Raw genomic sequence first — 15,943 nt, 5'->3', positions numbered from 1 at the left:
GGCTTGGAAGAGAGAGACACTGACCGACGTTGGGGTCATGTCAAAATTTCCTAAATAATAAAATCTGTGATACTTTATCACTAAGAGATTGTCAGTGATAACATCCAAACTAGTAAAAAGTGGTCCAGAGGACTACTTGCAAGTTCCCTCATTGCCTCCTATAATGTGTATCTAAAATATAATTGAAAGAAGCCATAAATTACCTTTAAACATATATAATATCTTAAACAGATTTAAATAATTAATAATAATAATAATGACAACAATAATATATATATAATCATAATATAACTTATAAAGTGGAAAATTGCTAATTATTTCCAGGAATAGTCCAGAAAGTTAAATGAAGAAACTAAAGAAAGGATTATTGGTTCACGGGGCCTTTCATCTCCGCTAATTACAAGACCGGAACGTCTGAATTGGCTTTCATTGATCACTTTGTAAATGGCGGCACAATGAGACGGAATGTATGTGAGCTCCACGCTTTCACTTTGTGATGCCGCACACATGCTGTTTTTAAAAGGGGAGATCTGTGATTTTATTCATCAGCGTGGCCGGTATTGTGTGCAGGATACAAAAGCTCGGCTCTTCTCTGCAGATGAGCAATTTGTAGTGCCGTTGGTTTTTATAATATAATTTGGAGAGTATCGTGTAGCAATTAATATTTCGAGTGTATTATGAAACAAAAGACCCCCCTATTCTGTATAGATTGCAAATCAGCTGCTAACTAAATTAAACATATTGAGGGAAATTTCTCAAAACTGGAGCAAACAGAATCTGGAGCAACCAATCAGCGTCTCTCTTCAGTTTGCTTAGGTAAGATTTGAAAATGAGACAGAGAAGCTGATTGGCTGCAGTGCAAATCTGCTCCAGATTTTGTCCCCCCATTGAATATAAACTAATCGGGAGGATACAGCCTATGTGCATGTGCTAATTAAATATTTAAAGGGACGCTGTCACCTTTCCCATGCAGGAAAAAGTGACAGAGTTTCAGGAAAGGACATCCCCGACTTTCCTATATTCACCTTACCTGTGCTCCCTCTCAGCTCCTCCAAGGCTAAATTGTCCCGATGACCCAGGCAAGTGGTGATATCACTCCCATGGTCATGTGCAATTGGCTTCTATGCCAGGGAACGATCAGAAGGGAGCAGGTCACATTCTCTCCTGTAAGGCGAGTATAAGGGCTTGTTCACACCAAGCGTGGAGCAGATCCAGAGCAGAGCAGGTGCAGACCAGACCAATGTATTCCAATGGTATTTTGAGCTCCAATTCACATCGCAGCGTGCAGATCCAGAGCAGGTGAAAAAAATGCGGCAAGCCCTATTTTACCTGCTCTGGAATGCATCAAAAACACATGCAAGTGCCTGAAAGCCCATGTTAAACTTACCAAAAACGGCCCGGAACGCATCAAAAACGCATCAAAAACGCGGCACAACCCACTGCACTGCGTGTGCAGAAACCTGACCGGATCTGCTCTGCATTTGGTGTGAACAAGGCCTAAGGGTATAACATTTGCCCAGACTCTATTATTTTGCCCGGCATGGACAAGGTGATAGTGTCTCTTCAAGTTTGACGTTATCCTGTACTTGATGTTAGTAGTGGATATTGTGTTGTGAAAGAGGAAAATAGGGAATGTTACCATTGTTTAAAATCAACCTGCGCTTTGGCCAAATCAACAAGTTCACTTTAATGCAGTCCTTTCCAGAAGCACATTCCCCCCTATCCTTCACTTAGATACATTCAGCTGCCAAAAGTTGGAGAAGCAGCCCATGTAAGCTCGACATCTACTTATATAGCACTATAGACTCTCCCCATGTGACAGGGCTGGTGATTGGCCCAGTGCTGTCACATGGAGTGAGTCACATGTTACTCTATATGCGGATGTACTGGGTATTTTCGTTGCTATTTCCTTCTTACCATGCTGCTGGCAGTGCCTCTGCTCACTCCATTCAGGAAGGGCTGCTGGTGGCCACGGTCCTAGAGACCTTCGACCCTCACCATCCTCTGATCTGTCCTGCTCCTGCACAATGCCCCCCTCCAGAGCTGTAGCTGGCTCCTTTTGCGCCCGAGGCAAGAACAGAAAATTGTGCCCCCCAACAGACCTGTGCGGTATGTGACATCATGCGCCCTGCCTCCAGAATGGCGGCGCGCATGCACAGAATGCGCTGGTGGCCAAATCCAAAACAGCATAAACATGTATTTTGTTTGACGAAACTAATGAAAACATTTTTAGTTTCCGTTCACTTCGACCAAAATGGGTTTCGGGTGGATCCAAGGAGAAGCTTCTCCCTGCCGATCTGGGGCTGTGTTGGCTGCTTGCGCCCTGGCTGCGCCCCCTCTGAGCTGCGCTTGAGGCGAGTGCCTCACTCGCCCCATGGTAGCTACAGCCCTGCCCCCCTCCCTCCAGGCAGCCAGTCAGTGCGGAGATCAGCGTGCGTGACACTGCTGTATGTTTAAGAACACCGCAGGACGGCAGCCCATAGAATTTTAGAGAATTGCCTGGTCCCAGTAATGACCCGGCAACCAGTTTGAAAGCCCGTCATTTCTGGGTCAATTCTGGAAAGTTCCCAGGTATGGCCATGTATACAGGGAGTGGATGTAAAGAGAATGCAGGAAATCGGTAGAACTGAAATGCAACAATGGATAACAAAAGGTGAAAACAAATATTTAATGTTACAAAATGGCAATTGTTTATAATACCAAGCGCTTTTAGTAAATGAAATGCCTTCCCATTACGGTTTACAGTCACAATCAAATAATTTACAGACACAAGAAGCCGCTAGATACATTAGTAACACCATGGGCAGTATGCAGAAAGACGATATCTGATTGGAGCTTGCAGGAAGTGAAGTATAGAATAACTATTCTTGGCAAAGAATCATTAATGCTTTTTCTTTTCATATGGCTTCATGTGCGGTGCGGACAGTGAGCAGAATTGAATTACTGCTCCTTGCTCCAGGCTCCCCAGGGGAATGTTTGAGACTTACAGGCTGCAGGGAGCCCCCCGCTGCCACTTCCTTATCACAGAGTGCAATTTTCTTCCAGCCGCAGGGAGCCTGCCCTTCAGTGTGTCAGCAAGGTTAATGCCCAGGGGGGTACGACCCAGCATGCGGACTTCTGCGTGGAAGTTTATAAAACTGGAGATTGGAGTATGCTGCTAACCTACTTGTCTGCCTCCATTAACTATTTTGTATCACTAGGAACATATTTCAACTATGGAACATCAAACTTCTAGAACATATTATAACAAGTAGATCTAAACCCGAAAACTAAAATCTCAATGGCTTTAGCATATTACCGTCATTTCAAAAGCTGCTTTCAATCTTATTTATTCTGCAGATTTCATTAATATAATGCCTGGTGATCTTGCCATGAAGATCCGTGTTCAGGCACTTCCTGTTGTAGGGTGACAACTGTTTACCAGTCATCAAATGAACAGGAATCACCAGCACTCAGTGGAAAATATTCAAACGATAAAGTCCATTTAATCGGACAAATCATCATACATGTTGCAATAATTATAACCGATGTTTCGAGGACACGCAGGGACCCTTCATCAGGGCGACAATGTCACACACTGTGTGCAATGAAACACCACATATAAATACCCCTCTAAAGAGCCCCCTGAGGTCACCACGGCATCAGGGCCCGCCGTACTGCACAAAAAATGAAGTACCAAGTACAATGTGTACAACAGTAAACAACACAATGAATGAGCACATTCCAATAAATATGAATAAATATAAATAAAGATGATACCTGCCATGCAGATAGATTGTGGCGGTGTGTTTATTTGCTGTTTGGTGTGCACGGCGCCATCCGTGAGTATCACTGCAAGCACCATTATTGTTGTGGTTTGGGCCGGAGTCGCTGTGAGGAGTGCAGGGGGACATATTGGACTTTAATACTGTTTACCAGCCATGACACCCCGTAACATGCACCCTGGTGGAGACAGCAAACGTCCGTGTCTACACATATTGCACAGGCATGGTCCACCATTGCCAGAAAGTGCAATTGAGTGCAATGATGTGCAGCCACAGCTGGACGAGTGCATGTAGACAGGAAGGGCCTGTAGAAGATGTCAACACTGAGATACAAAACAATGATGAAATCTGTATTTTATTTTTTATAAAATCAACAAGACAATTATTTATGATTCACAGTCCTTTAGCAAGCTAAATGTCATCCAATTAGTTACTTTAACCTGTTCCCACTGGTGTAACGCATATATGTGGCAGCATGGTGGGTGGGCCTTAATGCCGATCTGCCACTGTATGTCAGTCGGCTTCACCAGCTCACTGGTGCACTGCCAGCAAAGTGACCAAGCTCTTGTTGACAGCTCCAGGTCATTGCTTATGATTGGGAGCTGGTGGGAAGGCTTACGATCATAACAACAAATATGTCACACCTTTAATGACGCTCAGTCACCATGTCAAACAGCAACATTGTGGGACTTTGCAGGGTGCCTTCATCAGGCAAAGTTACCGATCCAAGTGGGCAATCACAGCGGTCACATGATCGGCAAGCCCGCCTCCAGTGCCCTGCATTAAGAAACCCCTTAAGGGCCGCTGGGGGTTAGCAGCAAGGGTTAAAGTAGCATTGCATAGGAGATGAAGGGACCTATGATAGTCAATAAAAAATTCCATATAGACTCTATACAGAAAGTATCTTTAGTGACCATTGAACCCAGAAACCCAACACTGCAGCATAGTTCTAATGACTTCGCTACCACACTGCCCCCAGACTTTCCATTCAGGCTTCAACTGGTACCTGTGTCAATGGGCTGTGGGCTTCTGTTGATGGCATCAGTCTGACATTGTTTGAGATGCTTCAGAGCTCATTCACAATTCATTTGACCTGCAGTTAACCTCCTAACCTGCATATGACCTGCTGTTGACCTCCTTCTGACCTACATATAACCTGCAGTCGACCTCTTTCTGATGTGCTTCAAGCATATTTTATTTTTATTTTTTCCTTTAGGACCTCTGTCCATTGTCTTCGAACTTGTGCCGATGCAATCAGTTTGAGATGCTTTGGAGATCATTAGAATTCATTCGCAGGTGTATTTTAGCTGTTGTTGACCTCCTTCTAACTTACATATGACATCAATTCATCTCCTTCTTAATTGCATATTACCTGCAGTCAACCTCATTCTGCCCTGCAAATAACCTGCAGTTGACCACCTCTTGACCTGCATATGACCTGCAGTTGACTTCTTTCTGACCTGCATATGACATGCAGTTGACTTCTTTCGGGCCTGCAAATGATCTGCAGTTCACCTTCTCCTGACCTGAAAAATACCTTCAGTTCACCTCCTTCTGACCTGCAGTTGACCTCCTGACCTGCAGTTGACCTCCTTCTGACCTACAAATGACCTGCAGTTTACTCCTTCTGACCTGCATGTGACCTGCAGTTGACTTCCTTCTGGCCTGCAAATGACCTGCAGTTCACCTTCTCCTGACCTGCAAATTACCTTCAGTTCACCTCCTTCTGACCTTCAGTTGACCACCTTCTGACCTACAAAAGACCAGCAGTTCACATCCTTTTGACCTGCAGTTAACTTCCTTCTGGCCTGTTAATTACCTGCAGGTGACCTCCTGACCTGCATATGACCTGCAGTTCACATCCTTCTCACCTGCAAATGACTTGCAGTTGAGCTCCTTCTGAATTGCATTTGACCTTCTTCCCGCAGATTTCATATTCCCCTAAACTTGTATAGAAATGCAAAACTTGTCTGATGTTAACACAAGCCCATTGACACAGACCTCAAGTGCTCATCTCTCTCTAAGACAATAAATCCTGAATTGTTGCTGTCAGAGGCTCATCCATGTGTCCTTCGTGTGAGCTATCTCTGCTCCAGCTTTTGTACATCATCCTCTTTGTTGGTTAGACTCTGTAGAGTGTATTTTGTTCTTTTTTATGTTATGTACAGATTTTGGTTGTATTGCTGTGACAAGCCTGATAGAGTTCTCAGAGCCCCTCTCATGCGTTTCACAGCACAGTGTTTATCGTAAGCGTAGTGACTCCTGTAATGAGTCAGCTCAAATCTGTCATCGTGTCCCATCCAGGATGTCTCTGCTCGTCCGGAGAGTGCGTCGCCTGTTGTTTTCACACCAAACGTTTCCTGTTCTTGTCACATCCGTCTCTTAGTAATAAACACAGCTCCTCATGTCCCCAGCGCTTATCTTGTGTTCTCTGGTTATGTTCTTTTTTACCTCCTGTGTCCTCTCATCTCTCTTCATATGTTCTGCTCTTTGTCACTGATTTCCACTTGTATGGATTTTCCTATTCCCCCCCGGGACTTTTTCTGGCTCCCGTCTTTTCTACATCACCAAGAAAGTTAATAAAAATTGTCCTGGCATCAGATACATTTTTATGTTAAGTGCGTGCTGAGTAATGTGTAAATGTAACACTTCCAAATATGTATTACCTCTTACAGAGATGACAGTACTCCCCTTGACAATGCCCTCTTCCTTTCTTCACAGAAAGATGGTGTCATCTTTATTCAGACATCGTCCAGGGTCAGCATCTAATTCCTGGGCTGAGATGTCGGCTCAGAGATGACAGAGTCATGCAAATCCTGGGGCCTGTGTGTTCTTGGTTGTGTTCACAAATGTCTGACAGGGATCAGCCCTGCGGCTGCTACAAAGTTACAATGTACACTCTGAATACTGGGGGAAAGACTGAGAAAACCAAGCCAACCCTCAGAGGAAGTCTAGTGACAAAACGCGTCAGTGCGGGGCATACAATTGTTTCCTGTTTGATACACGCTGTTACAAGGAGACAGAGGAGCCGGTTTTTGCTTCTTTGATTTCAAAGTGTACTTTATTCAATAAATCTTTGTAAAAATACTACACAATGGGAGATTTTGACATCTTTCTTGCATGAGTATCTCGCTTTTAAGTATTACGGAGTGGAGGAAGAGGTGGATTAGGTATACTGGAAGATCGGAGTGCTTTCTTATTTGCTGTAAAGAGGAGATACATAGGATGAGGAGAAGAAGGAAATCTTTCTTGAGATCCAAAGATCAAAATCTATTTGAGAGATAACACGAGGAAGGGATATTATCTGGCTGATATAAAAGGTATATGGCTTATCCTGAATAAGGGTAGCCCTGGAAATCTGGTGAGTGTGATTGCAGATATCAAGGCAATAAATACTATCCTTGTTGCACTTCTTACCGAAAAGTCCCTTGAAGTGTGGGGCGGGGGTGGTCGCAGTGACTGCGGATGGCGCCGCACATATCAACGAATTGTAGAAATGTTACCAGCACACCAGTCCTTTTAGGATAGCAAAAGCTTAAAGGAGAACTATGACATGAGTGATTTCCACTCATCTCATAGTTCTAAGCCGACCTGTGACAATGAGACTGTCACAGGTCGGCTCAGTAGATCGGGAGGTGAGGGAACCCGGTATGTGTTCCCTCACCTCCCGATCTACTGAGCCGACCTGTGACAGTCTCATTGTCACAGCTCTCTGCCGTGACAGGGGGAGGGGCTGGATTCCCCTCTTCCCACTCGGATCTGCCAGCATTGACTGGCGGAACGGACAGGGGGGAGGGGGCGGGTACAGCTGGCTCTGCCTCTAGATAGGCAGAGCCAGCTGTCACTCACGCAGCTGGGCGGAACCCGTCATCTAAGTCGGGATCCGCTCCAGGTGCGGCGTCTCAGTATACCACGAGCTGTAGCTCGCGGTATACTGAGCTTAGGGTAACGGGAGGATGCTAGTTTGTGTCCTCCCGTTACCCCAAGGAGAACTATGGGGAAAAACACTGACCCCATAGTTCTCCTTTCATTTATTGAGGTACTTTGTCATATGAACAAGCGCTTTTGGGACCACACAGGGTCCCTTCATCAGGCTTTAGCATTGACTTGGTCAATGAAGGGACCCACACATTGTCCCTTCATCAGGCTTTAGCATTGACTTTGTCAATGCTAAAGCCTGATGAAGGGACCCTGTGTGGTCCCAAAAGCGCTTGTTTATATGACAAAGAACCTCAATAAATGAAGCTTTTGCTATCCTAAAAGGACTGGTGTGCTGGTGACATTTCTACAATTTAGAGACAATAAGGAGCACGGTGGTGATTTGGAAGATTCACGGTGCAATTGTTTTGAAGATTGAATCACTGATTTAATGTGGATTGTTTATTAACACATGGGCCTTGATGTATATTAATCAAATACAATGGAGACCCGCAGATGCATGTTAATTTAAATCTAGATAATATTTATTTACAGTTTTCAGTTGTGTTGAGCTCATTAGGTATAGCGTAATACAGCACGCATTCTTTATTTTTAATGAAGTGGATTCACTTTATAGTATTGCAGCTTACCGTCACTAGAGGCTATTTAGGTGGAATATATGCGAGCGCGGCTTAAAGAGTTTGATTGGAGACTGAGAAAATGTTTCTTTCTGCCTGCACCAGCCTAGGCAAAGTCACTTGACTGGAACTCAGGCAGTCTTCTGTGTCAGAGCTATAGCTCTGCAATCAGGCAAAGCCTAGGTAAATTCACTGACTGGAACTCAAGGAATCCTGTTTCATGATAAAAGGCAAAGTGTTCTGTAAAACCTATATGGTTTGTGTTATAACATCACGGGAATTCATTGTTATTGATTAATTGCTAATCATTTCAGAAAGTTACCCACCCACTGGACACTATACAGAGTTCCCTTGTGAGAGTGTTAGGGGTCCATTCTTGCAACTGGCTTTTTCATGCATGCTCTACATGTGGCAGCCCCAAATCAACCCTCTTTCACTAGTGCTCTTTGCCTGTCTGCATTAATCCACAGATGACAATGTAATGTTGTAGACATACCATGGTATATGAATGCGCCATGGGCATCTGAAGGTAACTACAGGCCATTGTAGACACACTGCTTGGCCAGCATTAAAAATCATTTCATTTGAAGTCCATTCAATTCTTTAATAACCTATCCAAATATACAGAAGCCAAGTAGATAATAAATATGACTTTTTTATGGCCTCATGTCCCTGCATCTTATTAACAAATGTTAGATGACCATGTGGATTTGTAATTGTCCCTTGACTTTCTATATTGCATTTTCCTTGCGTCCCTTGCTTTTATTCTGTTTCTAAATTCCCTTTCCTCAGACTCTTGGGCTTTATGTCTCTTCTCATTTCATGTTGAGTCCCGTTCCTTCTGCCTTGCTGGCTCCCTTTGACACACGCCCTCCCATTGGCAGCTTCAGCCCTACATGTGTTATTGTGTTTAATAGTGCAGCTCTGAAGGGTTGTAGCTGCGACACATAGGGAGGAAAGCATCTGTGACAGAGATGAGATTAACTCCCTTCTTTCCTTAAATCTTGCACAGAACAGAATTTGAGTTCAGGTGGTGGACTTGCTGTGGCTATTCTTATCGAATTACTTGAGATGTAGAATAAAATAAAATATTAGTTCAAGGGAATAATTCACAGCAAAGTATGATGCAACAGTATTGCACTTTCACATTATGTATATACACGCTGGTTTCTTTATTTGTTGGAGACTTTATTGGTGAGATGCATGAGCATGAGCTTCTGGCTCTGCTGCCCCAGTTATTAATCCCCATTCTCTCCTTTGGTGACCATACAAAGACTGGTTCCATGCCAGTTTGACAGCTGGGTGCAGATTGGTCTATGTACCTGTGTAACTTGGAGTTTCACAGTGGCCAAGCTATAGAAATTGAAATATTTACAAATTTTTAACAAGCTAATAAGTATTAAAGGAAGCTCTCATTGACCTCCTGTAGTTGCAGGCATTGTGGAGTAATTAATCAAAGTTCATAGCAGAAGCACTGAAGTCCTTGTCTAAGCCAGTTTAGCTCATCCTGCTTCCCATCCCAGCAATGGCTCAGCAGCACCGCTCACCCTCCTCCACTTCCCAACATTGACTCAGCAACTTAGCTCATCACCCTCCACCATCCCTTCTACCAGTCACTCAGCAGCTCAGCTCTCATTCCCAGCATTGACTCAGCAGCTCAGATCCCATGCTCTCCCTCCCAGCATTGACTCAGCAGCTCAGCTCCCCTCCCTCCCAGCATTGACTCAGCAGTTCAGCTCATTCCCTTCCACCATCCCTCCCACCATTCATTCAGCAGCTCAGCTCCCCCTCCCAGCATTGACTCAGCAACTCAACTCACCCTGCTCCCCATCCAACTATTGACTCAGCAGCTCAGCTTCCCCTCTCAGCAGTGACTCTACAGCTCAGATCACACTGTTCCCCCTCTCACCATTGAGTCATCAGCTCTGCTGCACCTGCTCTACTTCCTAGCATTGACTCAGCAGCTCAGCTCCCCCTGATCCCTCTCCCAGCATTGACTCAGCTGCTCAGCTCCCCCTAACCCCCCTCCCAGCATTAACTCAGCTGCTCAGCTCCCCCTAATCCCCCTCCCAGCATTGACTCAGCTGCTCAGCTCCCCCTTGCAGCGACAATTCACAGTTCAGCTCCCCTCTCCTCCTGCTATTTGGGGGAGATGGTACAGAAATGGCCTCATCAAAAAGCTGCTGTTACTTCACTATTCGATTACAGTCTTGACCAATCTGTAATGCCGTGACTACAGCAGAGAAAAGCAATTGGTCAGAACCTTGTATGCTGTTTGGCAGGGGTGTCTGGATTACAAATCTAGCTGGTTGGAATTAGAATTGTTTGGCATGCAGGGCAGTTCAGAAATATTTACTTCACCTGTGTATTTTTTTAATAACAATAATAATAGTACAATCCATTCATTTAAGCATATCCAAGCACTTCACCGAACAGAAATAAAACTCAAGGCTATATCAGTTTTGAGGTCAGCTTTAAAATAGGACGCGTTGTAAGTACCATGTCACGAGTAAGTCCGAAGCCTCTCCATGGGGAGCGACATGAAGACAAATATAGTGACTATATTCATATGTGTATAGCGAGTGAATCCGTCTTCATTTCCAAGGTAGTGGACGTGTGAATCATCCAAGCAGCGGGATCCGCTTTTCCTCAAATGCATCAAAATACTGCGGCCACAGAAGACGTACAGTGTCGTTAAAACAGCATTGTGCAACCGAGTAGATCAGATAACAAGCAATCACCAGCGTGGTGCCAAGACCGAGATGCTTAAAAATGCTGATACTTTCATACAATTTAGTAATATAAATGAGCCCTGGAGAATAATAAACGCACAAGATAAACATCAAGAACACTGTTTACAGTAAAAGGAAATCAGGAGTCAGGAGTGTACTACACAGCCATAGTCAGGATTGTACTACAGATCTGTTTTCTCCTGTGATGATATAAAGCTGACCATACACACAGTGGTGTATTTTGGTTTTGTGCTGCCCTAGGCAAGACTGAACTCGGGCACCCCCATCAATCTAAATTTGCCCCACCCCTTGCTGTTTAGGACATTTTGCGCAAACCCGTCAGTTACTGGATACAGCACACACAAGGTCTCAGGACAGCTGTACAGCGTCTTAGGGGTGCTGTGCAGGGTCTATGATGGGCTGTGCTTTCCCTGATACATGTGCGGTTCCTCTTACCTGAAGCTCAAATTGCCATCAGTACCAACAGGATACATTGCAGTCCCCAGCCTGCTTCTGGGACATCCCTCCATCAGATCACATGCTATGGTCAGCCCCGAGCCCTTCATAATTGAGGATTTAGTCAACATGCTATGTCCTCAATTATCTACAAACACTCAGCGATCACTGATCACTGAGTGTTTGCTCTCGCTCTCCTCTCTGACACGCTGTCACAGGAGGCTGAGCCAGCGGTGCAGGGAGGAGAGCCCAGCCTCCTGTGACAGTGCAACTGTCTCCGCCCTCACACCACTCTGCCGGACTGTGATAGGCGGCTGAGCGGTGTGGGAGGAGAGACGTCAGCCACTCACAGCGCTCTCCTCCCGCAGCGCTCGGCTGGCTGTCACTTTCTCTCCTCCCCGCTGGGACACAGAGCAGTGCCCAGCGGGGAGGAAAGAAACCAGGGATGCGCCAATGTATCGGCAAGAAAATGCCACTTTCGGCATTTAGCCAAAAGTGCAATTTTCGGCCGATATATCGGTGCATCCCTAATTACAATGTCGTTATACAATCTCCTGTAGATTCACAAATAACTAGCATGGGGGTCTGCCTGATTGTACTGTATATAAATGCAGTGATTTGCTTAGGTGGGCTACCACACTACATAGTTGTTGGTAAATTGAAAGAAAAGGGTACAATCAGATCTTAAAATGCGTGACCAGGTTTAGTTGAAAGGCGGACATAGAATTTAGAGGGGGGGGGGGGGGGGGTCAGATTCTCAGTAGCATTCCAACCACCATATGGCAATCCTGTTTCTAAACATGACCATTGTAAGTTTAGCAGAGTAAAGAGAGCAACAGATGCCTACAGAGTCCAGTTCAGATTTTATTTGTCATAAGAGTCAAAAGGATAGTCAACGCGTTTCAGGGGGCTTGAGGGGCTTGTGCGGATGTGTGTCTGAATAAATCTGGACAAACCAGGAGGCACACCTCGTTATGACTACCTCCCTCCACTTGCTGCCCCATGTGGTTGGGTGGGGGCATGGCTTGCCATTTACCGATGGCCTGGACCATCCTATGGAGTAGACATGTGCAATTCGTTTCGTTCCAAAAAAAATTTGGACAACTTTTCTGTAATTCGGACATTCGGACACATCTGAATTTCCGAATCCCAAAGCATCCGAATTTGTCCAAATCCAAATTTCCGTTTCCAAATTTCGGATTCCATCCGAGTTTCATTTTGAATTTCTGAATTGCATTCGGGAGCTCCCCAATGACATTCGAGTCTGGGAGCCTCAGCTTTAGTAATATATGTATATGGCTCCCCGACCTGAATAGCATTTAGGAGCTCCCGAATGCAATTCGGAAAATCAGATCCCGCATGCCATTCGGGTCTAGGAGATTCAGCTTTAGTATTAATATCTGTATATGGTTTTCTGTGGTATTCGCAAAAAATATTCGTAAATTCATCCGAAACTAACGAAAATTCGCATTTTGGCCGAATCCAAAACCCGAACCGAATTGAATTTCGGATCCGAATCCCAAAATAATGAAATATCCGAACCGAACTGAATTTTTCCGCAGCTTACATGTCTGCTATGGAGGTGTTCTCCTCCCTTCAAGCCCCAATTGATTGGTGCCTCAAGCTCCTTGATTGAATAGACAGGCATTGTAGTTGGAGAAGGGGAGTGTCCATTTCCCCTTGTCAAGCCGCAATTTTTAGGGTAAAGGTAGATCTGAAGAAGGGGGTACTACCCCTGAAATGCATTAGACGGTTATAGCTCTACTATACCTTTTGATGGCTTCCATGGTCATTGCTTTGTTCTGACTCTCCTGGCTCTATTGAGTGTTATTGGAGAGTGGTATGCTAAACATTTTGTACGGCACATGTGAGTAGACTGATGTTACATTTTTGTAATAAACATTATCACCCTAGGGGCAGGTGCTGTCTTATAATCTCGGTGCTGATAACAGATCCTCAAAAAGCTTGGATATATGAGGTGCTTTCATGAGTGTGCTAAAGAGACCTAAAGACTTTGTCCATTGGCAGTTTTATCTTCCTCCAGCAGTTCCTCAGTTATCAACTCTGTGCTCAGGCAGGAAACCTTACAGCCAGCTGTGACAGGGAGAGAATACAAGTAAAAAGCAGCACACACATCTCTCCCTAAGAGGAAAATCTGCATTATTATAACCTAAAAGGGGAGATTTATATTCTTGTAAATGCCCATTCTTGCCTCTAGCACTTTAAAAGCTGATACGTTCTTGACCTTTCAGCATTTATGACATTTTGGTGAACTGACCTCAACTGTGTATTCAAAGCATTGCATGTTTTTTTTTTCTTTTCTCTGTGTACAGAAACTGTATCCGGCTCCTGGGAGAAGACGGATTCTGGGAGGTGTACCATTTCCTGAAACAAGTCTATAACCAGCAGGACCTGGGTACCTTAGTCCCGGAAGAGCAGACTCTCTGTGAACCTCAAGTGATGAAGCTGTATCCTCATCATTGTTATAAAGTCCAGCAGCTCTTGTTCCTGGAAGAAAGGAAGGAAAAGGATTCCGGGGATTCCTACTTTTCCTGGCTATAGTGTCCTCTTCTTTTTTAAATATGCTTATTTACAGTAGAGGACCGGGACAGAAACAGGATTATAGCGATGAGTCAGGATTGCATCTGTAAACCTTCAGCTCATAGAACATCTGATTGATCACACATTACCTACACACATGTTGTGTTCAGGGGGCCCCCTGAACGCTGCAGGGACCCACTACAAAACAAGGAACAGAACATTTTTTAAGAAAAAGAACAGAAGATTTATGAAAAGGTGGGCCTCCTAGATAAAACAAAAAGCTTTTGTTGCAACACTCAGAGATGTCCTCAGTCTGATGACCAGTATCAGTCAATTCACTCTGAGCCCAAGTTGTCCTGTACCCACCTAAACCTGTGACTCTGACAGTGAAAGGAGAAGCAGCACAGCCATCAGCTGATCTCATTTCATCACTCTTCTTTCTCCTCCTATCAGCATGCATCTTGTCAGCACATGAACTGACTGGCTCATTGTACTGCTTCTTCCCCTGACATTCCAGCCCTGCTGTGCAGTGCAAAAGGCTGGTATCAGGTCACAGTCAGGTACTTACACTGCTTGCATTTCAAAATACATTTGATGTTGTATTAATGATTACAGAGCAGCATTCATTTGCGTCTTTTATATCTGCCTGGAGTTCTGCTTTAAATGTTTTCCAATCATGAGTGCTTGTACGTGTAGATGTTTCTCCGCTCCTGCCTCTCTGTGGGTGACACACATCAGAGGAGGAGTTTCCCGAATGTTGTATTTTGTCCGGTATATTAGCCTCTTTGGAAGAAGCCCACTGTGCAGCCGATTCTTTCATCCGCACTATAAATCTTCCTTGAAGCAGTGAAGAATTTCCTCCGACATTAACACCCAGCGTTCTGGTGAGCAAGCCGACTTTAAGGCTTGTGTCCCCACTAGGGAGATTCACCCTCTCTATTTTTTCCTGGTGAATGTTATCCTCTCACTTCCCGTTGTAGCTGTTGGGCAGGAAGTGAAGGGAAATCTCCCCAGTGGGACACAGATGGCAAAAAAAAAATCATGACGGGGTTAAAACTCTCCCTCCCCATCCAAGACTAAAGAAAAAAGTTTGGGATCCAATTCTACCTTAAGAATTTCTTCCATCAGTTTGCCAATATCTTCCTTCCCATCACTTACAGGGAAATTTCGGCCAATCTACGGCAAGCATTTAAGAAACATGGAGCAGCTCTATCCTCTCGTCTCCAATCCCGCTGCTTGAACCTCGGTGCCTGGTAAAGCTTCTGCCGGAGCCTTCACTGAGCAATGGGTAAAAAGCCGGCACTCGCAAGGGGGTCCGTCCATCCAGTACTTTATGTGTAAAAACGCATAACAGCAGCAAACAAATGCTTACATGTTTTAGCCCCCCAAACTGGACCTTAGTCATTTTTGCAAATAAAGTATTGGATGGACGGATGCCCTTGTGGTTGCCGTTTTTTTTTTACCTACTACGGCCCGTGTTGTTTTATTGTTTTCAAAGCCTAAAGTAGAAATAGAGCCAAAACTTTCATCTTAATAATCTGAGAACCTTTTTAGTTTTGGATAGATTAAGGAAGATTTTTTTTTGGCCATCTGTTTCAAGGACCGAGAGCCAGACACTTGCTCGAGATAGGAGGGGACCCAGCGGCATACATTATCCTGCCAGGTGAAGTCCCCTCCTCTATCTATCACCAAGATGGCCGTCGGCAGGTAACGGCGGTACCGCGCGTGGCATCACTGCGGGGTGTCTCTGGATGCCTCTGGCAGGCTCCATGGTCCCTTGGCACTGGCGGTCAGAGGGAGTTCTCCCTCTGACCAGAAGTTCTGGTATCGGGTAAGGTATTGGAGCATTTGGACGAGTACGAGTACTCGCCTAAATACTCGGTATCGGCACTGA

The 15,943-nt window shown here is 44.8% G+C and overlaps 1 protein-coding gene across 1 annotated transcript in view; it reads left to right on the top strand.

Moving 5' to 3' along the window:
- Positions 1–14,070, top strand: part of LOC108787703 — a 188,067-nt gene extending 173,997 nt beyond the window's left edge. Inside the window, exon 18 of the mRNA XM_018557315.1 lies at positions 13,842–14,070. Coding sequence (XP_018412817.1) covers positions 13,842–14,070 — 229 coding nt within the window. The remainder of the gene's footprint in view (positions 1–13,841) is intronic.
- The last annotated feature ends 1,873 nt before the right edge of the window (positions 14,071–15,943 follow it).

This window comes from Nanorana parkeri, unplaced genomic scaffold (assembly GCF_000935625.1).
Source record: "Nanorana parkeri isolate BGI_ZX_2015 unplaced genomic scaffold, ASM93562v1 scaffold280, whole genome shotgun sequence".
NCBI classification, from domain to species: domain Eukaryota; kingdom Metazoa; phylum Chordata; class Amphibia; order Anura; family Dicroglossidae; genus Nanorana; species Nanorana parkeri.
This window is presented reverse-complemented; position numbering and strand designations above follow the sequence as displayed.